This window comes from Peromyscus leucopus, chromosome 1 (assembly GCF_004664715.2).
Source record: "Peromyscus leucopus breed LL Stock chromosome 1, UCI_PerLeu_2.1, whole genome shotgun sequence".
In the NCBI taxonomy this organism is placed as follows: Eukaryota; Metazoa; Chordata; class Mammalia; order Rodentia; family Cricetidae; genus Peromyscus; species Peromyscus leucopus.
In genome coordinates, this window is record NC_051063.1 from 85,965,178 (window position 1) to 85,989,694 (window position 24,517).

Below are 24,517 nucleotides of genomic sequence, written 5' to 3' on the forward strand. Positions count from 1 at the left end.
GCGGCAACGCGGGATCCTGGCAACCGCTGCCGCCGCCACCAGTCCAACTCCACCCCTCAGGGCCGGTACTTCCGGTGGCTGTTTGGCGGGCAGTTGAGCGGTTGGGCCTCCATGGACTACAATCCCCAGGGTGCATTGCGAGTTAGCAATTGCGGGCACAGTCTTTACGGCAAGCGAGATGCACACTGGGAGAAGTAGTCTTCACTGCAAACTAAGGGCTTTGACTGTAAATGACCATAAGAATTCTCCTCAGGACCTAAAGCCCCAGAAGTGTTACCTGAAGTTGTCGGGTATTTTTTGCTTATCTGTATAGAGATAGCCTCTTCCTGTTTGGTCGATGGAAAATGTACAGCATTCACCGAAATGTTTTCTCTATAAATGAAAAATGTTGCTGAATCCTAGGTGCCAACTCAAAGCCTTAATATATTTGTGCTCATTTACAGATCAGTGGGGGACAGAAATGTCCAGAGGAACAGGCAACAGGTTCAAGTTGGCAGGAAAAGAAGGCCACAAATGTTTTTTGCTGGTTCCTATCTAAATAACTTACTGACAGCGGGCGTTTTTTGTTTATTTGTTTGTTTGTTTGTTATTTAATGACACTATTTCCATTCTGTAACTGGGCTTTACAGTAAGAGTTTTAAAGAGTCTACCAAGGGTGGTTGTGAGACATCACTCAGAAAACTATTATAGAGCACCTGGTATGAGCATTTTTAATAAGAAGAAAGGGTGGGCTGGAGAGGCAGCTCAGTCAGTAAAGTGTTTGCCACACACAAGCTTGAGAACCTGAGTTCAGAGACTGAGCACTCTCCTACAAAAGCCATGGGCCCTGGCTGGAAACTGTAATTCTCAGTTCTGGGCATATGGAAACAGGAACTCACTGGAGCTTGCTGGCCAGCATTCTAGCTCTAATCTCAATGAAAGACCCTGCCTCAAAACTCACGTGGAAATTGAGAAAAATACCAGATGTCCACCTCTGGCCTCCCTATATATGTGTACACATGCTTACATTCATACCAAGAAAGAAAAAGAAAAGCAGGACAAGTAAGAACTGGAGGCAGAGGAACAGTGGAAATGATAGAGGACTCGAGGGAATGTCTGTCCCAGTGTCACAGAAATAAACATGAGATGCAGAGAGAAGGAGCTCTCGGGCAAAAGCTTGGAGTAGAGTAGATGCAGCTCCTCTAGAAGAAGGGATGGTGTGATGGAAGGGGCGTGAGGGGCAGTGCCGACAGAGACAAGAGGGCCCCGTAGCGGAGAATGATCCCAGAGATGTAGTCCAAGGTCCAGTAAAGTTCCATTAATCCTGAGGACAATGAGTTTTTTTTGTTGTTGTTTTTTTGTTTTTGTTTTTTGTTTTTTCGAGACAGGGTTTCTCTGTTTAGCTTTGCGCCTTTCCTGGAACTCGCTTTGGAGACCAGGCTGGCCTCTAACTCACAGAGATCCGCCTGCCTCTGCCTCCCGAGTGCTGGGATTAAAGGCGTGCGCCACCACCGCCCGACGACAATGAGTTTTTTAAGCACAGACCTGGAACTCCCATGATCCTCTTGTTCCTCCTCCCATGGGCTGGGGTTTTGGGTATGAGCTGCTATTCCAAACTAGGAATGAAATTGAAAGAAATCTCTTCCTCCTGCCTTAAGAAGTTTTTTCTTATATAAATATAGATCAGGCCTGGGAGATAAAAATGGGCTTGACTGCCAGAATTCACTTTAAAAAGCTGGGCTTCAGTGCTGAAGAGGCGGAGACAGGTGAATATCTGGGACTCAATGGCCAGCCAGTTTAGTCAGAGACTCTATTGCCAACAAAAGATGGGTGGTGCCTGAGGACCAACACCCAATGCTGTCTGTCCTGTGACCTCCATATGCAGGTTCATACACCTGCATTCTCGTGCGCGCGCGCACACGCGCGCGCACACACACACACACAAGAGACAGAGACAGAGACAGAGAGGGAGACAGAGAGACAGAGAGATAGACAGAATTAAAATATGAATGAATGAATGAATCATCTTTGAAGATTTCTTTTTGGTTTTGTTTGTTTGTTTTTCAAGACAGAGTTTTTCTGTGTAGCCCTGGAATTCACTCAGTAGACCAGGCTAGCCTCGATCTCACAGAGATCCACCTGCCTCTGCCTCCTGAATGCTGGGATTAAAGGCATGTGCCACCACAATCTGTCTAATTTTTTGGAGATTTCATGGGTATCCTAAACCCATTATGTTTTGTCCCTGCAATAAGAGGGTAAATGACAAAGACAAATTTATTTCTACTCATAGTCAAAAAGGGAGGGAAAAGACCTATTTTTACTTTTACTTTTACAGCATAGGAATTAAGGGCTTGAGAATCTACCCACCTCTTGTTCCCTCATGTAGAGGAGAATTCCTAGGAAGACACTGTCTGCTTAAACTGATTGACTAATATGGAGAACGACAGTTTCTTTTCTTTCTTTCTTCCTTTTTTTTTTTTTTTTTGACAGTTTCTTGTTGCAGAATGTTTGTTTACTGGTTGTCCTGGAACTCACTTTGTAGACCAGACTGATTTCAAACTCACAGAGATCCCCCTGCCTCTGCCTGGAGTGCTGTGATTAAAGGTGTGCACCACCATGTCCTGCTCCCTGAAGAGCCATTCCTTGCTCACTTCTGTGTCAGACCTGACACCCTGATAAACAAAAACCTTTAGAATGTATTAACAAAATCCCAACTAAGAGTGCTTAGCAGATAACATCTGAGGCCTACAGACAAGAATCCTCCGTCTGCTCCAACTGACTAATTAATGTTTCCACCCAAGTTTTTTTTTTTTCTTCTTCTTTTTTTTTTCTCGAGACAGGTTTTCTCTGTGTAGCTTTGCGCCTTTCCTGGATCTCGCTCTGTAGACCAGGCTGGGCTCGAACTCACAAAGATCCGCCTGCCTCTGCCTCCCGAGTGCTGGGATTTAAAGGCGTGCGCCGCCGCCGCTGCCGCCGCCGCCGCCGCCACCACCACCACCACCACCCGGCCCACCCAAGTATTTTTAAATGCCTTTGTCTTTCCGTTTTGAAAAGGGTCTCACTGTGTAGCCCTGGCTGGCAATGAACAATAGATAAGTTTACATCTGCTAGGATTTAAGGCTTGTGCTACCACGCCCTGTACAAAAATACCTTGATTTATAACTTCTCTTTGTTCTGTTACTATAAAAATTTGCAAGGCTTAGTGGCACATACCTTTAACCCCAGTACTCTGTAGGCAGAGGCAGGCAGACCTCTATGAGTTTGAAACCAACCTGGTTTACATAAAAAGTTCCAGGCCAGCCAGGTGGTAGTGGCTCACACCTTTAATCCCAGCACTTGGGAGGCATAGGAAGGTGAATCTCTGTGAGTTCTAGGCCAGCCTGATCTACAGAGCGAGTTCCAGGACAGGCACCAAAGCTACATAGAGAAACCCTGTGTGGAAAAACAAAACAAAACAGAAGTTCCAGGCTAGCCAAGGTTCATAGTGTGACCCTATCTCAAAAACAAAACAAACCAAAAAACATGAAATTGCTTCCGCATTGCAATTGTGTTTGAGTAGACCTAAATACACATTCCTGGGCTGTGATCACTCAGATCTGGCTCCCGAAAGAGGTCAGAACTGTGTTTTTGGTTTTTGGCTTGCTTGTTTTGTAGCACGGTTGCAAGTGACTGAAGTGGCCTCATATCGAAATTGCTCCTTTATCCTCCTTAGTTTCTTCATCAATGACTTAGGAGATGATCCAAATTCCTTCCACATTTATAGTCAGACTGTGCCTGGAAAGGCTTCCAAAGTCAACAGATATGATGCCTATCTCAAGGAAGGCCACTGTAAGAATAAGGTGTGTCTCTAGGGCTTGCCAGCACAAGTCTTGCCTGGGATGCAGCCAAGTGTCAGGTGTCAGCTGTCAGCTGCACTACTGCTATTGTGAACAGCAGTTGGGCGTGGAGCATGGGCCAGACACACAGTGCCATGCTGCCGCTTGACTTTTTAGAACCCTCCCCTCGGGTGAAGACAGAGTCCTTGGCTTCACCACAGGAAAGAATTTTAGGACAAGCCAATATGAAACAGAGTTGGAGTTTGTTAGAAAGAGTTTACTGTGTCTTAGCAGTAGCAACTTAGGTAGTTCTTTTTTTTTTTTTTTTTTTTTGTTTTTGTTTTTGTTTTTGTTTTTCGAGACAGGGTTTCTCTGTGTAGCTTTGCGCCTTTCCTGGGACTCACTTGGTAGTCCAGGCTGGCCTCGAACTCACAGAGATCCACCTGGCTCTGCCTCCCGAGTGCTGGGATTAAAGGCGTGCGCCACCATCGCCCGGCTAACTTAGGTAGTTCTTAAGAAACTTTTTCCTTTTTTTTTTTTCAATAAATGAGATTTAGGGTGGCTCTGGGGGTACCCTGGGAAGAACCACAATCCATAAGATAAAACCATAAGTCGTAAAGGTTGCATAAGGAGTTTAACGCTCAGTAAATTGCAGGTTTGGAGCTGGAAAAGGAGAAAGACCATATATTATGAGACCTTAAGCAAGATTTGTTGCTATTTGAGCATTCTGCCTTGAAGCATCACCATATAAAAAGAATGTGGCCCATATGTGCTGGAATTCTCGATTCTCAAGAGACTTTAACCACATTTCCCATAGGGGTTTTTCCCTTCCTGTTTCCCCTTAATTTTCCTTGTCTTTTTATCATACTCACTAATACTTCCCCCAGGGGAAGGTAATCTCACTAAGAGCACACACCTTGTGTGTCCTAGTAGAACAGTCCTTACAGGAATGAAGCTATTCCAAAGAGACACTTGTGAGTCTCCCTTCTTGACATCGTTTAGGGGCATGGACCCCAGGAAATTGGAATCTCCCCAGGAGTCTCATTTTGAGGGAAGGAAAAGGCTTAGAGCCTGTATCAGCCTGAAGGAGGAACTTGTTCACACAGTTCTGTCAGAGGACCTTTCAGGACAGACTGGAACTAAATGGGCCCGTGGTGGGTGGGACTTCTTATCTATCTATGCACACCTCTTGCCCTCTATTTAAACTTCAACCTCATGTCAGAACCCTGAAAATGGACTTAGGAGTTAGTGTGTGTCACTACACTAGAGCTCTTCCCAATGTGACCATTTTTCTGCTTTTCACTATTTTATTGGTTCACTGAGCCTCGCTCGCTGTTTACAGATGCCAGGGCCCAGACTCTGACTCTGACGCAGAACTCCGGAAACAATAACGCCTAAGCCAGTGTTTAGTTGGCATATCTGAATAAACAGGCTAAGCGTCCTGTTCCTTCAAAGTCACCCAGCCTTCAATTTTCTCGAGGTCAGATACAAGGTCACTAAGGAACCTTGGCAGTCTCTCCCTCCTACTGAGTCTAAAGGCCAGGGCTGAAGTCCTGACCTCGCCTCCTGTAACCCTAAGCAGCCTTGGAACCCCGGCCTGGAGCCTGGGTCTGCCTCTGTTGTCATGACAGCGGCTCCGCCCCTAACGCTGGAGCTCCGGGACTCTGATTGGCTGGGGGGCGGGCTCTTTCTCGAGATGGGTCCGTCGCCGCCATTGTGCATCGCTGCTCCCAGCGGAGGGTTCCGGCTGTGGCCAGTACCTCGGCGTCTCCGCGTCGCCCGGCAGGTCCGGGGCTCCGGTCCGTGCCGGTGCAGGCGCCGGCATGTGGCTGTGGGAGGACCAGGGCGGCCTCCTGGGCCCCTTCTCCTTCTTGCTGGTGCTGCTGCTGGTGGTGACGCGCAGCCCCTTCAACGCCTGCGTACTCACCGGCAGCCTCTACGTCCTGCTGCGGCTCTTCAGCTTCGAGCCGGTGCCGTCCCGCCGGGTCCTGCAGGTGCTCAAGCCCCGTGACCGCGTGTCTGCCATCGCCCACCGCGGCGGCAGCCACGACGCGCCCGAGAACACGCTGGCGGCCATCCGGCAGGTGAGCCCTCCAAGCCTTGGGCCTGCTTCGCCGCTGGCCCCCCCTCTCCTCCGCAGCCCGGCCCCGCATCCCTCCCCACTTCTGCTATTTCGAGAATTCCGCAGGTACTTGTAGACTTGGTTTGTGTGCCAGACGCTGGGGTGACAGTCTGGAACCAGGCCAAGCTCCTTTGGCAGGGCTTTCGTCGGAGTTGAGAGAGATAATAGGATACTTTTAAGGGTGAAATGCAACTATGTAGCAGAAGTAAAAGGAGTGGACGGATTTGAGGCAGACTAGTCTTCTATGGAGTAGAGATGTGTGAACTGGAACTAGAATTACAAGGAATTTTGGAGTCTGTGGGAAGTGTTCCAAGAAATGCCGATGGCAAGTGCAAAGGTCCTGAGGTGAGGCTGATGTCGGAGTGGTAAGGTACCACAACAGATTTATCTATATGTGGTCCTGGCTTCGCGGAGCAGAACAAAATCCAGTGTGTGCCGATAAACTAAGACATGAACCACGAACCTGGTCAAATAGGTTCTTGTCAGTAAATGAGATTATTCTTTTTTTCTGTTTCTTTTTGTATCCCTGGCTATCCTGGAACTCACTCCATAGACCAGGCTGACCTTGAACTAAGATCCACCTGCCTCTGCCTCCTGAGTGCTGGGATCAAAGGTATGCACCACCACTACCTGGTGAGGAGAGATTAGTCCAAATTGCTCTTATCACAGAGTGTATTTTTTTCCCCCTCTGCATTACTTGGATACTGTCCTTATCTCTCCAAACACACTTTCATGGTCAACACTAGCAGCCAGCCTCCTGATCAATATTTGTCTCCCTTTTCTGAAAGGCACCCTGGAGAATTTTGATAACCCCCTGTCCTTGTAAGTCTTCTGTTTCGGTGTTAATGACAGCTTGCATGGTAAGAGCATTCAGTGGACTGTGTGCTCCTGTGTACTACAGTCAGCATTCTTACATGTTGGCTTTGTGGATCAAAAAATAGCCGTGGAAAAAAAAAATGTGTGGTGTAATGGCACAGCCTAACTACTTATATAGCAGTTTGCTTTAGGCATAAGAACTCTTGAGAGCTGACTTGGGTGTTGGAGGACATTCCTAGACTATATGCAAATACTACAGATTTTATTCTTTCTTTGTTGTTGTTTGTTTTGTTATTTTTTTTTTTCCTTTGCTTTTTGAGACAGGGTCTCAGTAACCTTGGCTGCCCTGGAACTGGCAGTGTAGACCAGGCTGCCCTTGAACTCACCAAGATCACCTGCCTCTGCCTTCTTTAGACTATTGGGACTAAATGTGTGCGCCACCACACCCGACCTTTTAGACAGCTGTACATCTGGTCTTCTCATTTCAAGATGTAGACTATGGGGGAAGACTGTGACTCCAGCACACACACACACAGCTCCTTCTACAATAGAAGTTCTCAACCTTCCTAATGCTGCGACCCTTTAACATAGCTCTTCAGGTCGTGGTGACCCCCCAACCATAAAATTATTTTCATTGCTACTTAATAACTGTAATTTTGTTACTGTTATGAATTGTAATGTAAATTTCTGTGTTTACCGATGGTCTTAGGAGACCCCTGTGAAAGGATCATTTGAGAACCACTGTTCCAGACTAAAGCCTTCTCCTGATGGGAAGACTTGATGCTCTGGCCTACATTAAAATATTTTCCAGGATGTTTGAATGCGAGTTCTCTATTTTCTTTGTCCAGCTAAAGTAACTTGCTCATAATCCAGTACTATCTACAGAGCACATGGAGCACCCTGGCCTCAGCCCTAACCTCACTTTCCCCATTTGTAAAATGAAAAGAATAATGGTATCTATAAAATAGGTGATGGGGTTCTGGATTAATGTACACAAAGTCTAGTGAAATCCCATGTGTGAGCTATTTCCCGGGGATCTAAGGACAGCTTGATGCCATCCAGAATGCCATCCCAGAGTAAAGATGAGGAAACTAAATCTAAGGAGGAGACAGTGGACAGACAGCCTTTGAGTTGGTGAAAGGCAGGTGTATGTCCATTGTCAGGAGAAGAGGAAAAGCACATGATGGCCATTGGTTCCATTTCCGCTCACCTGGATGTAAATTGCTTTAAAGAATGCTCAAAGCTAACTGAGCACAGAAAGTGTTCCTAAGCATTTGTTGACAGTGTGATTTGGCCAAGAGTATGTTTGCCTGGATCAGTCATATTAAATGAATGAGGAAGCATATATGTGAGATGCTAATACAGTGTTCATCCTGTTGTGTCAAAGAAAGCAGAGCAAAGTTCCCTGTGGGAGGAGCATGTCTTACATACAATTACAGTGACTCTTACATTGTATCAGATGGCTTCCTGGGCTGAAGAAGAAAGGAAATGTGGCAGTTCAGTCTGCAAGAAGAGCAGGTCATTTGGACCATCTTTAGCTGCCACAGACTGCTGAGGACAAGGTCGCAGCTGGGTGGCAGCGCATGCCTTTAATTCCAGCAGAGGCAGGCAGATCTCAGAGTTTGAGGCCAGCCTGGTCTACAGAGCTAGTTTAAGAACAGCCGGGGCTACACAGAAAAACCCTGTCTCAAAAAAACAAAAGAGCCGGGCGGTGGTGGCGCACGCCTTTAATCCCAGCACTTGGGAGGCAGAGACAGGCAGATCTCTGCGAGTTCGAGGCTAGCCTGGGCTACCAAGTGAGTTTCAGGAAAGGCGCAAAGCTACACAGAGAAACCCTGTCTCAAAAAAAAAAAAAAAAAAAAAAAAAAGAAAGAAAGAAAGAAAGAGAGAGAATTTCCATCAGATTTGGGTTTTGGATTGTATTCTATCCTTCGCCTTGCCCATTTGCACCTCATAATTTGTGTTCTTAGACATTCTACTGGTACAGAGATGCTCTGACCAATGGAGTCTCTGGCAGGTAATATGATAGTTACATGAAGAAAACTAGCTAAATGAGAAATGAATGGATTAAAAAAAAAAAAAACAGTTGGCAGCCTGGCGGTGGTGATGCACGCTTTGATCCCAGCACTTGGGAGGCAGAGGCAGGCGGATCTCTGTGAGTTCCAGGCCAGCCTGGTCTACAGAGCAAGTTCTAGGACAGGCACCAAAGATACAGAGAAACTTTGTCTCAAAAATCAAAAAACAAAAACTAAAGGAGCAGTTGGCTGTAGAGTTGCACGCCTTTAATCCCAGCACTGTGGAGGCAGAGGCAAGTGGATCTCTGTGAGTTTGGGGCCAGCCTGGTCTACATAGGAAGTTCCAGGACAAGAAGAGCTATATAGAGAAAAAACAACCCCCCTCCCCCCAAATCCCACAAAACCAGGAGCCAGAGAGGAGGCTCAGCAATTAAGAGAATATTCTGCTCTTGCAGAGGACTGCTGGAACTCTAGCTCCAGGTGATCCATCATCTCTGGCTTCCACAGACACCTGCACTGACATGTGAATACCCCCCACAGACACATATACATATAATTAAAATAATTTAAAAATATTTTTTAAAAAGATACACTATTAAAAATGGTGGCAAAGAAATACAATTATGTTCACAGTCCACTCAGTACTAGAAGATGGCTTTAAAAATAAAAATTATAGATGGGTGTGGTGGCACAGGTCTTTATCCCAGTGCTCAGGAGGCAGAGACAGGCAGATCTCTGTGAGTTTGAAGCCAGTTTTGTTTTATATATACATGTAGCAAGTTCCAACCCAGTCAGGGCTACATAGAGAGACCCTGTCTGGGGAAATTATATCCTTCCTTCTCTTAAAACCTCTGCTTGCACCGCCTTTAATTCCAGCACTTGGGAGGCAGAGGCAGGTGGATCTCTGTGAGTTCGAGGCCAGCCTGGTCTCCAAAGCAAGTTCTAGGAAAGGCTCAAAGCTACACAGAGAAACCCTGTCTTGAAAAACAAACAAACAACAACAACAACAAAAAAAAAAACCTCTGCTTGCAATTAGTTAAAAATCTAAGTTCCCTTGCTCCCTCCTGCCTTCCAGTCTGGTTTTGCATTCTGTGTTTGTAGTGCCAGGGCTGGAACCCAGAACCTCAAGCAAGCTAAGCAAAGCGCTCGACCACTGACCTGCACTCCCAGCCCCTAACTTTTTCTCTCTTCCTTCTCAGGGGCCCCGATGTCTCTGTCCCAGTCACCCAGTGTTTGTTTAGGATGCTTTTGGCTTCATGTACTTGAATATATAACTTAAAATTTCTCACAGTCAGAGGACTCACTGTCTTACCTAATGAGTGGGAGTGGGAGGAAGCTTGGCCACCAGCAGGCTAACATAGCTGTTTGAGGATGTTCGTGGATTACTTAGGTTCTGTTGCTCAATCTGCTTGCCAGTGGCCTGGTATCTGCCAGCTCTCACTGTACTTGGCAGGTGGTCAGTGCAGCTGGGGCATCACATTCCTGGGTGCCCCTATCCAACATAATGGGAATACTACACACACACACACACACACACACACACAAGCAACACGTATTGTGAGCCAAGCTAAACACTAAGGCAAGGATAAGTCTGCACTAACTATAAGAAAGAGAGTCAGTTTGGGCAGCAGTAAGCATTTTCACCCGACTCAGTGGCTCCTTCCTACCTGAGGTCTTTGCAGTTTGTCTGCTGTTTCTCTTGCCTGAAAGAGTCTTCTAGATCTTCCTGTGAATTAGAGGCAAGGGTTCAACTTCAGAGTACTGGGAAAGCAAGTTGAATGTGGTCATCTGCTCTTAGAAACTCTTAATTGTTTTCTGAACAACCTTTTTAGGGTTTGTGAGTTTGTTTTTATTTTGGGGTGTTTTTTTGTTTGTTTATTTGTTTTTTGTCTTTAATAAACTGCTCAAAAGACAATAGGTAGGTGTAGTGGTGACATCTGTAATCATAGTCGTCAGGAGCCTGAGGCAGCAGGAGGATTGTGAGTTCAAGACCATCTCAAACTACATAGTGAGACCCTGCCTCTAAAAACCAAGGACTGAGTAAATAAGCCAGTGATGGCATGTGTAAGATGTGGGGCTGGATCCCCAGCACTGAGAGAGAGAGACAGAGAGAGAGAGAGAGAGAGCGAGAGCGCGAGCAAGTATAAATTAGTAGTCTTCATTCATTCATGTTAGTACTCTTGTTAAAATACTGTGTCTCATCCTATTTGTTTTGTGACCAAATAATCCTGGTGAAGAGAAGTACAATTAAATGTCTAGTGTAGCATCAAGAAATAAGGGTATTGTTTGTATTATAGTGAAAGAAATGTGTGGTGTACACTGAATTGTGATTTTATGTTATAAAACATAAGCCATGTTGACTTACGGTACATTTCAGTTTTAACTTAGGCAGGTTGTAACCTTTCATATTGTAAAGCTTTGTCACCAGTATAGATGGAAGCTTTTCTTGGAATGACTCACTGAGCTATCTTTCTTGTTGTAATAGCTTGTGGGGAATGCCACCTCTGAGCTGGGTACCAGGCTTATTACAGGCATTATTTCCACATACACACAACCTGTGGAGCATTATGGAAATGCCATCTTAATGAAGAAGCTGAGCCTAGCCAGATGGTAACTCAACCTAGATGACACAGCCAGAGATGGAATCGAAGGGATTCCATGGTCACATGAGTGAAGCTAAAAGAATATGTAGATTTCTAACTAGAGTATCAGGGTAGAAAAATATTGACATGAAGTAGAAAAACCTCCCCCTTAAATTTGACTGGCAAATCTGACTCATTACCTTTGAAATGCATGCTTAAGGGACAGAGTGCATAACATGGTGAACCTGTGGGGCGCTTGACTGCATTAGCACAGTATTGCATGTTCTTCATGGATACTTTGCTGTGTGCTGAGTACATAAACCCTGTAAGGGAACAACAGGGAGTGTCACTCATGCCAACCTTGAGGTGGCTAGGCCTTCTGCAATAGAGCCATTAATAGTAAAGTCACATGGTTCAGAGTGCAGCCCCTGCTACATCCCAACCTGTGTACTGCTGGGCAAAGATCTGAATCCTTAAAATTTTACTTATTTATGCTATGTATTTTTTAAAGGTTTGAGGACTCTGTTCTGCCAGGAAAGGGCATCAGATCCCATTATAGATGGTTGTGAGCCACCATGTGGTTGCTGGAAATTGAACTCAGGACCTCTGAAAGAGCAGCCAGAGCTCTTAACCACTGAGCCATCTCTCCAACCCAAATTTCTGAATCTGTCTCAATTTCCTCATCTGAAAAATGAGGATGTTACTAGCACTTGCTTAATAGTGTTTGCTGTAAGAATCAGATGAGTTGATACATTTAAAACACAGTAATTCCTAGAAACTAGAAAAGGCTAATAACTATTATAACTTTATCATCTGTTTTATCATTTCCTTTGTTATCTGGGGGCTGCCTGGAAGAGGAAAAAGGCAGAAATCCATAAGGGCGGCTGTCTACTTCACCAGCCATGTTGCTTTCCTTTCGTGTTTAGATATCAAGTGATATCTGTAAGTGTTGACATTAATATTGTGGATGTTTTTGTTAAGGCAGCTAAGAATGGAGCAGCAGGTGTGGAGCTGGACATCGAATTTACCTCTGACGGAGTTCCTGTCTTGATGCACGATAACACAGTAGATAGGACAACAGACGGGTCTGGCCGACTATGTGATCTGACATTTGAACAAATTAGGAAACTTAACCCTGCAGCAAATCACAGACTCAGGTGAGTCACTGAGGTCGTTCATACGGGTCCTTCAGCTGTCATTGTGGTCACAGGTAGACACTGGCACCTTCTAAGTGTGTCTGTTCTAAGAAAGGTTCTTCATTTGAACTGAACAGGCTTCCCAAGTAGTGAGCACACATCAGCAACAACAGAGATGCTGTGTGTACATTTAACCCATTCCCACTCTGTAATTGATATTCAAGTGATTGGTACTCCTTCCAGCACCAGGACGTTGGCTTCGGCTGACTTTAATCTCTTAGGTCTAAGTCATCTTACAGAGGATCAGACCTTCATCATTGGGTCAGAAAAATCAATATTCAAGGAGTATCAGCCACTGGCCAGGGAACTAGCATTACATTAAAAACCACAAGCACATGTTTTTATTGTCACGATGAAGACGGGGGCTGGAGAGATGGCTCAGGAATTAAAAGGACAATGACTGTCCTTCCAGAGAACCCAAGTTTGAGTTCCACCACCTACATGGCAGCTCACAATTGTCTGTAACTCCAGTCCTCGGGGACTTGACACTTTTCTAACCTCTGCAGGCACCAGGCATGCAAATGATACAGAGAACATACATGCAGGCAAAGCACCCATACACATAAATAATAATGTATGTCTGTGCACCATGTATGTACAGTGCTTAAGGAGTCTAGAGGAGGCAGCGGATCCCCAGAACTGGAGTTACAGACAGTTGTGACCTGCCATGGGATTGTGGGAGCAAGGAATCAAGCCCTGGTCCTGTGGAAGAGTGGTCAGTGCTCTTAACCACCGAGCCGTCTCTCCAGCCCCACATAACTACTCTTGATTCCACAATTACAACGAATAGCCTTTCCAGTGATCAATTCCAAATGAAGTACTTGGCTTAATTTAGAACCATGGTTCAGGAAAAACAGGTGTTTTAACAGGTGCAGTAGCCTGTGCTTGTAATCCCTCTGCTTGGCAAGGGGATCAGAAGTTCCAGCCAGCCTGGGCTATACCGTGAGACCTTGTCTCAGCAAAACAAAATAAGGGGGGGAGGGTGTCAAGAGAACAGCAAGCTTAGGGCTCACTCTCTCGCTCCGTGGAGTGGACATCAGCCCAAATGGCTGATGGAATTGCCTGTAACATGTAAACTATCCATGCACTTTTTCAAGCCAAGATCTGATAGTAATAGGTTGGAATAGGCACAAATTAAACTGTGTAGAGTGACTTCATTATGAGAGGAAGCTGATCTGTGGTGTATCAGGCACTCAAGCTTCATTTTCTTTAGCAGAATATATATTCTTTTAGACCAGTGATTCTCAAGCTTTTTAATGATGGGACCCTTTTATACAGTTCCTCATGTTGTGACCCCCAAACATAAAATTATTTTCGTTGCTACTTCATAACTGTAATTTTTAGATGGTCTTAGGAGACTCCTGTGAAAGAGTCATTCACCGCCCCGGAAAGGGTCGCAACCCACGGGATTGAGAACCACTGGTTTAAACAAACAGCTACACAGCAGTACAGTTAATAGACTCATGTGCTAGGATTTTTTTCCCTGCATAAGGAAGAATTAACTTAAAATCAAGTCCCTGAGTTCTCCAAAGGTGGGTGTAGTCTGCCCTTTGATGAGCAGGTTACTAACATTGTCGAGCCTGCCGACAGTCAGCTGGGTAGCTGGGTGGAGGTGTGCGGATTGAAGAGACAGTGAAGAAGACAGAAGAGTCGAGAGGTCTGCCGGTCAGTGCCCGACAGCCCCGAGATTATTCCACAGCCAGCTTATATACAGTCTTGAAGGACGGAGGTAGAACAACGCACAGCACAGGCATTCAATCACTATCTATCCTGCCTTGCATCAAGGAGCAGGAAGTTTCATTTTCTATCTCGATGGACCTCTGGCTGGCATCAGCAGCCTGCATCTAGCTAGATAGGGTGTTCCTTCTTGTGGGCTAATCAGGACTTTCTCACAGCCTTGGAGCAAACAAGCCTGAACTCTGTTGACTCAGAATAGACTTCAGATTCAAACTGGGAAACTGAGTCAGTTGTGGACTCCCACATAATACGTTACCAATTCTGTGCAAATGCTATCATTTCCATGGGTTTTGCTGTTGTTGTTGCTCTTTGGTTCAGGTACCCGTAGTAAATTTTCTGGCTATGGTGTGGTTGAAGAAGGAAAAGCACTCTTGGCTTTTGTTCAGGAGACATTTGTAAAGTGTCCATTCCAATAACCCTCGCTCTTGTTCTGTCCTCTCTGCTGTGAGCCGTTCCTTTCTCCTCTCTTGCAGAAATGAGTTCCCTAATGAAAAGATCCCTACCCTGAAGGAAGCCGTGACAGAGTGCCTCAGCCACAACCTCACAATCTTCTTTGATGTCAAAGGCCATGCGGATATGGTACAGTTTACTCCATGGACTTTGCTTTTTTAAAAAGATGTCTTATGGAAGGCTTATTATTTTCAAAACTAGCCATATATTTTCTTATTTATTCTTTTTCCTTATTTTTATAAGTCATGCTATATTTACTTAATGGAAGTATAAAATGCAGTTTATGTATTTTAAGTTTTGAAAATGTTTTCCTTTTACGAAGCCCTTCAGTAACTCGTGCAAGTCTTCAGCCAGCACAGAGTGCCTGGGTCAGGGTTTACAGAACAGTTTCCAAAAGATGTGATGTGATCGGGAGAGAGGCACTTCTGCAGCGGGCCACTCACTGCACAGAAAGGAGCTGCGAGGTGCACGCAGGCTGGTCCTGCACATCTGCCTCCCAGGCTCGGGATTGGATGGGGACCTGCGCTGCATTCAGAAGGAACTGCTGTGCTCAGAGCTGCTGGCAGTTCACAGGACAGACATGTTCCTCTGTGTGACCCACTGGTAGCCACAGTTTGGATGACACTTGTCTAATAACCAGCTTCTCCAGAGTATTTACCCTTAGTCATGGTTGTTAGTGTTCATCACTGGAGAATTCTTACCAACCCCAGGAAATAATTTAAACCAATTATTAGAACCACAAGTGTGAGCATAAGTGTGCGCTGGAATTGTACTACAGTAAACTCTCATTTTTAAGGGAAGAGGAAAATGTTTGTGACTAATTTTTATTCCAGTAAACTGGTTATATAAGTACTTAGGTTTTCCTGCCAACTAGAACCCCCTGAAGTGCCTGTTGGACTTGAATAGGTCAGACCAGGATTTTACAGGCCACATCAAGGGAGGAATACTGAAGATTCCTAACATGGGGGTCAAGTGAATTTCCAAATATTTATTTGTATATTTGGTGTCTAGGATTGAACCCAGGGCCTCACACATGCTAAACATGTGCCTACCACCCAGCTGTGCCCACAAAACACGTCTTTTTAATAAGCACCCCAGGCTTGGTTGCTGATGTTGTCCATATTTGGGAGGCCTGATGGGTCCATTTCAACCAGAGTGCTGTCCTTCCTGTCTGGTTTTGTTTTGTTAATAGGAGAAGGGGGGCAAGGAGTAAGAAGAAACTGTTCTAGAACCTTCAGCCCCTGTTTCCAGATGGGTGCTTATAGTATTCAGCCAAGGCTGGGTAGAACACAGTGATCCCATTGACCAAGATGGCAGTACAGGGGCAGGTGTTGACAGAAACCTGAGTTGTAGAGCCCTGAGGCCACGAGTGCAGGCTGTGGAGTCTGAGAGACGTTGACAGAGCTCTGTACTTGCTACGGGGTGAGCTTGACATGCTCCACTTCCCTTGTGGATAAAATGGGAATAATGAAACTACCATATAGGGTTGTGAGAATTTAAGTTCTCACCCAGTCCATTAGTGAAGAGGAGGCAGGACACATGTAACTTCTGTGTTCCCCTCTACTTTGGGGGAGTGTGTCATGTCCCAGAGTCAGCAGTGTTCAACAGTGGTGATGTCCGTGGTGTCTGGTGCCCCTTCCTGTGTTAGCTGCTACTGACATGCATTCAGAAGATTAGAGATGTCAATTTGGAAATTCTGTTACTTCTCTCTTGTCTATTAGCTGGGCTGCTATAGAAAGAGACTTGTGTTCCATCTGGGGACAGTTGAGAGACTTCCAGCTCTTTCCCATCCCCCTCACCCCACTGCTTCCCCTGTGTTCTCCGTGATGAGTGGTGGGTCCTTTCAGTGGTCTGTCTGTCCTGAGCAAATCACCCTTTGGGGTCCCCCGCTGGGAACCTCAGGCTTCTCTCGGGTGAGGTAGATTGTGGGTAGGAAAGAACTCTTCCTAATGGCTAACCAGGGACTGAGGAAGGGTGTTTGCTTCCAGCCTTCTCTGGCCTGTAGCCAGTCATTGCTGCCCCAAAGTGGGGTGCTTGGTGAGCCTCTCAACGTGGTAATACGGCAATGCCTGGCTGCTTCCCTCTGCCGCTGCGAGTTTAAAATGTACCTCAGTGTCAGTGGAGGTGGCCATTACTTTCAGCATCCCCATGTGCAGTATTAGCATGCTTCTGATTTAATTGCTAGCATTTGCACTTAACATGTACCAGCTGCTTGCTGGCACAATGGTATTTTGGTAGATTTTAACCAAATGAATTTCTATTCTACAGGCTTCTGCTGCTCTCAAGAATATATACACGGAATTTCCACAGCTGTACAATAACAGTATGGTCTGCTCATTCTTGCCGGAAGTCATCTATAAGGTAAGTTAGGCTTTTCTTTGTATGTCACATTGGGTTAGTTGCTGGAGGGAATAGCGGTGGGCTCTGTGAGCATAAGATTGATGCCTGTCACACTGAACTGAATGCGGCCACAGTCAAGAGGCTCTTTCTTTATGAGCAGCGGAAGCCTCTCGGGGTGCTCGCTTGCTGTTCCTTAACATGCACAGCCGCTCTTCAAAGCACCTTCTCTTAGCCAAGCACTTTATAGGCTCAATCGTGTTGCCTTGGTAAACATCTTCAGAACAGAATACAAGTCCACAGCCCTACTTCTCAAAAAGTAACAGTAAAACATGCCTTAAAACCACCTCTTGTCAGTGTGGTGGGAACACTTGTAATCCCAACACTTAGAAGAATGAGACAGGAGGATTTGAGTTTGAGGTCTGCCTGGGTTATATAATGAAACCCTGTCTCAAATAACAACAACAATAAAACCCCTCTTATATAGTGTTTCAGATGCACATAAAAATGGTTAATACAGCCGGGCGTTGGTGGCGCACGCCTTTAATCCCAGCACTCGGGAGGCAGAGCCAGGCGGATCTCTGTGAGTTCGAGGCCAGCCTGGGCTACCAAGTGAGCTCCAGGAAAGGCGCAAAGCTACGCAGAGAAACCCTGTCTCGAAAAACCAAAAAAAAAAAAAAAAAAAAATGGTTAATACATGAATTCCTTTTAGCCATGACCTTGCTTATTTCCTCTCTTACCCCATTGATCTTCCCTAATAAGCTTTTGCTTATCATCAGAGATTAGATAAATAGAAATTTTCATATATCAGGAGTTCCATGAATGCTTTTAACTTTTTTTCAAATAAGAATTGGTTATTTATATTTAAAAAAAATTGTTCATTTGCATCAATACCCAAATAAAGTATCCCTTCCCCGGTCATGTGTTCATTGGAGAAACCAGATGGACGTATCTGAATGTGCATGTGAGCGTATGTGGTGTGTGTGTGTGTGTGTGTGTGTGTGTGTGTGTGTGTGTGTGTATATGTGTGTGTTGCTAGGGCCTCATGCTTTGCCACTGAGCTGTGTCCCTAGTCCTGAAATTATTTATGCTGTTGTGATATCCATGTCTGGATTTGGTGATTGTACACTCATGAGATTTTACAGACTCTACCCCACTTTGCTTCCTGTAAACTGGTAAAGTAAGGTAAGAACTCATGTGGTTAGGATTGATTGTTCTCAGCAAGCTTATGTCCTAGTGGGAGGTGTATGCCCATCAGGAGGCACACTTCCTCGCTTGGGCCATTTTAGCTTTGTCATGGATTCTTGGTATACAGTGGCCAGGTCTGTGAGTTCACTAGGAAGTTATGAAATGTTAATATTTTATTCAGAATCATCTACAAATGAGACTCCTCCTGATCTATCATTAGTTCCCCTATAGACAGGGTAATTACTTAATCTCTCTCTTTATTTACTAGTTTACAAAATGATGAGTTCTGTGGCATCCTTCCAGCATGGTCAACAGGGTATACACTGAAAATGTTTGCAGTGGGACAGTGCCTGCCAGTACAGGCCTTCACAGGGGGGAAGGCCCCGGGGTTTACAGACACGTGGAATCAGGCTTCCCAGGCTTACTTGAGCACAGAGGCCTTTAGAGTGTGGGATGCTCTCCGTGGAGCTGAGAGCACAGCCTGAGGTCCCTCCTCCCAACTACTCCATTCCTGCTGTGCCCTCTTCCAGCCTCCTCACAGCCCTCTTTCCTTCTCTCTCCCCCTTCCTCCCCACAGCTCTCAGTCTTACCATGAACAGAGTTGAAATTAACCAGCCTATCTTAAAATGATTGTGCCTCCATCCTCATTGAGTTCTGAATTTAAATTGCTATTCAGTTAATTGGACTGGAAGTTTATCTTCATGGCATTATTAAAACGTGACCTGAAAGTTAGGCATGGGTGGTGCACATCTGTAACCCCAGCATTTGTGAGCCTGAGGCAGGAGGATTGGTGTGATTGGCCAGCCTGAGCTACAGAAGACCCTGTCTCCAAAACCCCAGACGAACAAACAAATAAAACGTGACCCTGTGGTTGACATTTTCTCTCTCACTGCTCTGTGTGTTTCTGACTGAACCCGGGGCCTCGTTTGTGCTCCTACTCTGCTGCTGGGCTCCCTCCCCAGTCCAGTTCTCTCCCTTTGATCTGAGTGCAGTGCCTGTAGGGCTGTGAGAAAGGTCCTCAGTTGTACTGAGTATTGAATATCAACATCTGGTGTATGTTTTCTCAAAGGGTTTGTGAGAGATGACATATTTAGTAACCATGGGGGTAGGCACCATGGCCTTCTCATCAAATGAATATTTGGTAAATCGAAAATATTGAAAAACTGTAGACTTAAGACATGATCGTTTTATTTTCCAAAATTCCTTTCCAGATGAGAAAAGTGGATCAGAAAGTAATAACAGCCCTAACTCACAGGCCTTGGAGCCTGAGCCATACTGGAGACGGGAAGCCTCGCTACACTGTCTTTTGGAAGCAGTCCTTGTTTGTGGTGTTGGACATCTTGCTTGACTGGAGCATGCACAATGTCTTGTGGTACCTCTGTGGCATCTCAGCCTTCCTCATGCAGAAGGATTTTGTCTCCCCGTAAGTTGGAAGTTGTTTGTCTCTTGGTCTCGCATGTCCTGAGTGCTCTTTCTGGGAAGGAGGGTTAAAAACATGCAGACTGGTAGATCAGAGTGGTGCCAGCCGCTGGGAGAGTGTGGGAGGAGCCACAACAGGCTGATCAGATAGTCTCCATTATACAGGTTCCAGTTGTGTATGTTTGTGTGTGTGCGAAGCTCACTGATAGAGCTGGTCCAGCTAGCCAGCTTTTCCTCAGGATTGTCTCCACCTCCTGAGCGCTGCTGTGTCTCTCGGCTTTTGTGCGGGCGCTGGGACCCAACTGTGGTCCTCATGCTTGCGTGACAAGCACTTCTTTTTATTATTTTAAGACACTAAATGACAGTTTTCTGTAGCACAGTAATTGTGTAATGTATCCGTAAGTCACGTGTGGCAGAGCTGACACATCGTAGCTCACCTCATCAACTTCCTTCTGGGTTTTGTGTTGGTGGTTTTACATGGCAAGCACTACAGTGAGCCGTCTCCCCAGCCTGGTTTTCAGTGCAGTTTTGAAAGAGTGGAAGTGATGGTGAGAGGGGGATTGCATGGCTAATGATTGGCTCCTGTGAAACTGAACAGGGGCGGGGCAGAGCGGGGGCGGGGCAGAGCGGGGGCGGGGCAGAGCGGGGGCGGGGCAGAGCGGGGGCGGGGCAGAGCGGGGGCGGGGCAGAGCGGGGGCGGGGCAGAGCGGGGGGCGGGGCAGAGCGGGGGGGCGGGGCAGAGCAGGGGCGGAGCAGAGCTGCCGCAGAACCTCCTGTGGCCTCAAAGCCTTAGGCTCCCGCCCTCCCCTCAGCTCATCTGCAGACTCTCCTCTAACTGCTGATGTCTCTGAGCCCTTCTTTGGCAGTTTTCCGGCTGTAGCTCCACAGTGTAGTTCCACATGACTTCAGCTTGCTCATGCGTTCAGTGCAGCAGCCGTTTGGTGACTGCCAACAGTGCTGCCGGGTGCTCCATGAGGAAGCTGAGGCTGCAGTCAAGAACCAAAGTCAGGCTCTTTGCCTGGAAAGCATGTTAGTGTCCAGTAGGAGGTTAATGGCGGATAGGACAGGGATGCCAATCCAGTGTTCAGTCCAGTGAATAGAAAACCACAGCTGAGGGCTGGGCAGCTGGCTTGGTGGGTACAGTGCGTCCCGTAGGAGCACTGGGACCTGACTTCAGATCCACAGCACCATGTAAAAGCTAGTGCTGCAGCGTGCACCTGTAACCCCAGTGCTCAGGGAGTGGACCAACAGACTCTGGGGCCCAGTCTAGCTGGAGCTTCAGGCTCCAGGTTCATTGAGAGACCCTGTCTCAATAAGATGGAGAGCAGTAGTGAAAGACAGCAGACATCAACAGCTCTGAAGCCAGCAGGGCATAGACATTGCCCTCTGACCTCGTCTGGACCGGGAGAGGATCCCAGAGAAGGAAGAGTGGGATGGTAATTGTTACTCTGCTGGCACAGGCCTGAAATCCCAGCAACTCTGGAGGCTAAAGCAGGAGAATCACAAGTTCAAGGCCAGCCTGGGCTACAGGGAGAGCTTGTTTGAAAACCAAAGAGGGCTGGTGTAGCTGGAGAATTTCTCTCCAGCTCCCAAGTCCCACCAGTCCCGGAACCCACTTATAAAATAAAGACACAGACTCTTACATTATTTAAACTGTTTGGTCTAATGGCTCAGGCCTATCATTGTCTAGCTCTTACTCTTATATTTAGCCCTTTTCTATTAATCTATACTTTGCCATGTGGCTCGGCTTACTGGTACCTTACATCTTGCTTGTCCTGGCGGCGGCTCCAGGCAGTCTCCCTTCTCCTACCTCAATTTTCCTCTCTGTTAGTCCCGCCTATACTTCCTGTCTGGCTATCGACCAATCAGATTTATTTACATATATCGATATCCACAGCAGGCTGGTGATCACAGTTGAGTGGTGAGCACCTCCCACGTGCCCAAGGCTCGGGTTTGGACTCCAGCTTCTCCATCAGCCACTTGGTAGAGGAAGTCCAGCCCTGCTGCTGTCAGGGAGGGCCAGTAGTGTGGGGCCAGGTGAGGAAGTGGGCGCGGTGGAGGTGAGAGGCTCACACTTGTGTCCTGACTTCACCAAAGCTGCCTTACTTGGCGTCTTCGTTGAGGATGTTGTCCCAGCTACACACCAGGTAGCTCGTTTCTCTTGAGAAATACCCAGTTCTGGAGAGTGGACTCTGGGCCGTTTGTCTGTCTGGAGGTCCCTGACTCACCTTGGACCTGTGAGTCTGAGAAAATGGGATTGCTCTAGGCTTGCTGTTTGAAGGTGTGTGTCGGGTTTGTATCACAGCAACTGCCTTTCATTGCCACCTCTGCCGTGACCTGGGGTGGGGACACAGGAGAAGGTCAGTGCACTTTCAGGAGTTCTACAGCTGTTCAACAAGATATAGGGCAGGGCGCCAGGAGCCAACTAAGTTCTGCCTGTGAATTGAAAGGAAGAAAGGGGGGAGGGAAAAGCTAGGATGCTGCTTCTCACCCTGTTACAGAGTGGAGGGGGGGAGAGCTCACAGTGCTGCTCCTCACCCTGTTACAGAGTGGAGGGGGGAGAGCTCACAGTGCCGCTTCTCACCCTGTTACAGAGTGGAGGGGGGAGAGCTCACAGTGCCGCTTCTCACCCTGTTACAGAGTGGAGGGGGGGAGCTCACAGTGCCGCTTCTCATCCTGTTACAGAGTGGAGGGGGGAGAGCTCACAGTGCTGCTTCTCACCCTGTTACAGAGTGGAGGGGGGAGAGCTCACAGTGCTGCTTCTCACCCTGTTACAGAGTGGAGGGGGGAGAGCTCACAGTGCTGCTTCTCACCCTGAGTACAGAGTGGAGGGGGGAGAGCTCACAGTGCCGCTTCTCACCCTGTTACAGAGTGGAGGGGGGAGAGCTCACAGTACTGCTTCTCACCCTGTTACAGAGTGGAGGGGGGAGAGCTCACAGTACTGCTTCTCACCCTGTTACAGAGTGGAGGGGGGAGAGCTCACAGTGCTGCTTCTCACCCTGAGTACAGAGTGGAGGGGGGAGAGCTCACAGTGCTGCTTCTCACCCCGAGTACAGAGTGGAGGGGGGAGAGCTCACAGTACTGCTTCTCATGGTTACAGAGTGGAGGGGGGAGAGCTCAAGTGTGATGTGGAGGAGCTTGTTCTCTAGGAAGTCAGGTTTCGGCAATACAGGAAGAGACAGCAGTGTGACGTAAGAATAAAGACAGGCCAGGTCCAGTGGCAAGGACATTAGTGACTGTGAAATGTTTGAAGCTGGGATAGTGTAAAGGATCACACAGCACGCTGGGTTCCCACACTCTCCCTGCTGTATCAGGAGAGCAGGGCATGCTGGGTTCCCAAACTCTCCCTGCTGTATTAGGAGAACAGGGCATGCTGGGTTCCCACACTCTCCCTGCTGTATTAGGAGCACAGGGCACCCTGGGTTCCCAGCACTCCATTGACTGTATTAGGAGCACAGGGCACCCTGGTTCCCAACACTCCATTGACTGTATTAGGAGCACAGGGCACCCTGGTTCCCAGCACTCCATTGACTGTATTAGGAGCACAGGGCATGCCTGTTTCCCAGCCTTCTGCAGTAGGAGGCCACTAGGACTCTCTGGGAACTGTTGATACTCGCTCACATGCTCAATTCCAGGGACAGCTGCTCATTCTAATTCAATCCTTATTTCTCTTTTCTCCAGGGACTATTTGAAGAAGTGGTCAGCTAAAGGAATCCAAGTTGTTAGTTGGACTGTCAACACCTTTGATGAAAAGAATTACTACGAGTCCCATCTTGGGTCCAGCTACATCACTGACAGCATGCTAGAAGACTGTGCACCTCACTTCTAGACTCCCGGGGAGGAAACTCTATTGCAAAACTGCCTGGAGGCCTCTTGCAGAGACATCAGAACATTCTGTTAGCACAAGCCCTGGGGTCCTGTGGCTCACACTAGCAATAGTCGTATTTTCACCCCAACAAGCTGAAGCCAGGTGTGGCCACCGTGCTCCAGGGAAGGCTCAACACAGTGCCCTTAAAAATCTGGATCTGCAAAAAGGCAGGGCGGCCCTGCCCCAACCCCGCTTAGGGTACAGAGCCATGAGGATGAGCAGAGTGGGTCCTGCAGTCAGGACACAGGCACCAATGCATGGGGCTTGCACGATCACTCCCAGTTGACACTTTAAATCTTGCCATACTTCAGTAATGCACTTATTTCCAATATTTGTCGTCAGCTCTGTTAACGGCGACCTGTAGGTGTCAAACTTGTGACCATACTAATAAAATCATTGAAAGGTGAGCAGAGGGCAAACTGTGTACCAAGCCTTTGGTCCTAAAGTGTTGTGTGTGGGGAGGCTGCTCCGCAAACTGGAGGCCTCACCTGCTTTAGTCCCAGTGCAGAGGAAGCCTTGAGCACCCTGAGGAATTCTTGGTGGCATCGTAGCATAAGCACTTCTGGCCACCAGGGGGCAGAGCGGCGGCTTGCCTGGGATCTCAAGCACACACTGGTTCTTAATCAAATGGAGCTGGAGGGTGCTTCTGAGGATCTGGGGCTGCTCTTCATTTCTCACCTGAGGAAGCACAGACCAATGGGCAGGGAGCAAAGCCTCAAAACAGTGGGGGCTACGCTCTCAGACCCATCTCAGGGGAACTACTGTTCCTTTTTTGCTCTAGGCTAGGAACTAAATGAGGCATATATGCACAGTCATCTGCGACCCTCCAAAAAAGCTTATGGGTGTGTTAGCATCGTCTTTATTCATGAGGAAGTAGAGACACCACAGAGTTAGTTACATACCTGAGTCCATAATACAGTCGACAGCCAGTATCCAATTCCAGGTGATCTGGACCTCACCATCCCCACATGAACAAATGGCTTTTATTGTGAA

At 47.1% G+C, this 24,517-nt stretch overlaps 1 protein-coding gene across 2 annotated transcripts; it reads left to right on the forward strand.

The window, feature by feature from the left end:
• Positions 1–5,484: 5,484 nt before the first annotated feature.
• Gde1 (glycerophosphodiester phosphodiesterase 1) lies at positions 5,485–24,517 on the forward strand. Of its 2 annotated transcripts, none has more exons than XM_028867790.1 (6): positions 5,485–5,878; positions 12,311–12,486; positions 14,736–14,841; positions 16,981–17,073; positions 19,449–19,660; positions 23,338–24,517. In XM_028867790.1, the coding sequence occupies exons 1-6, from the start codon at positions 5,618–5,620 to the stop codon at positions 23,483–23,485; spliced, it is 996 nt and encodes a 331-aa protein (XP_028723623.1). In that variant the 5' UTR covers positions 5,485–5,617; the 3' UTR covers positions 23,486–24,517. The 2 variants fall into 2 exon arrangements, with proteins under 2 accessions (XP_028723623.1, XP_028723624.1); XM_028867791.2 differs by having other exon boundaries at positions 5,492–5,878; positions 12,315–12,486.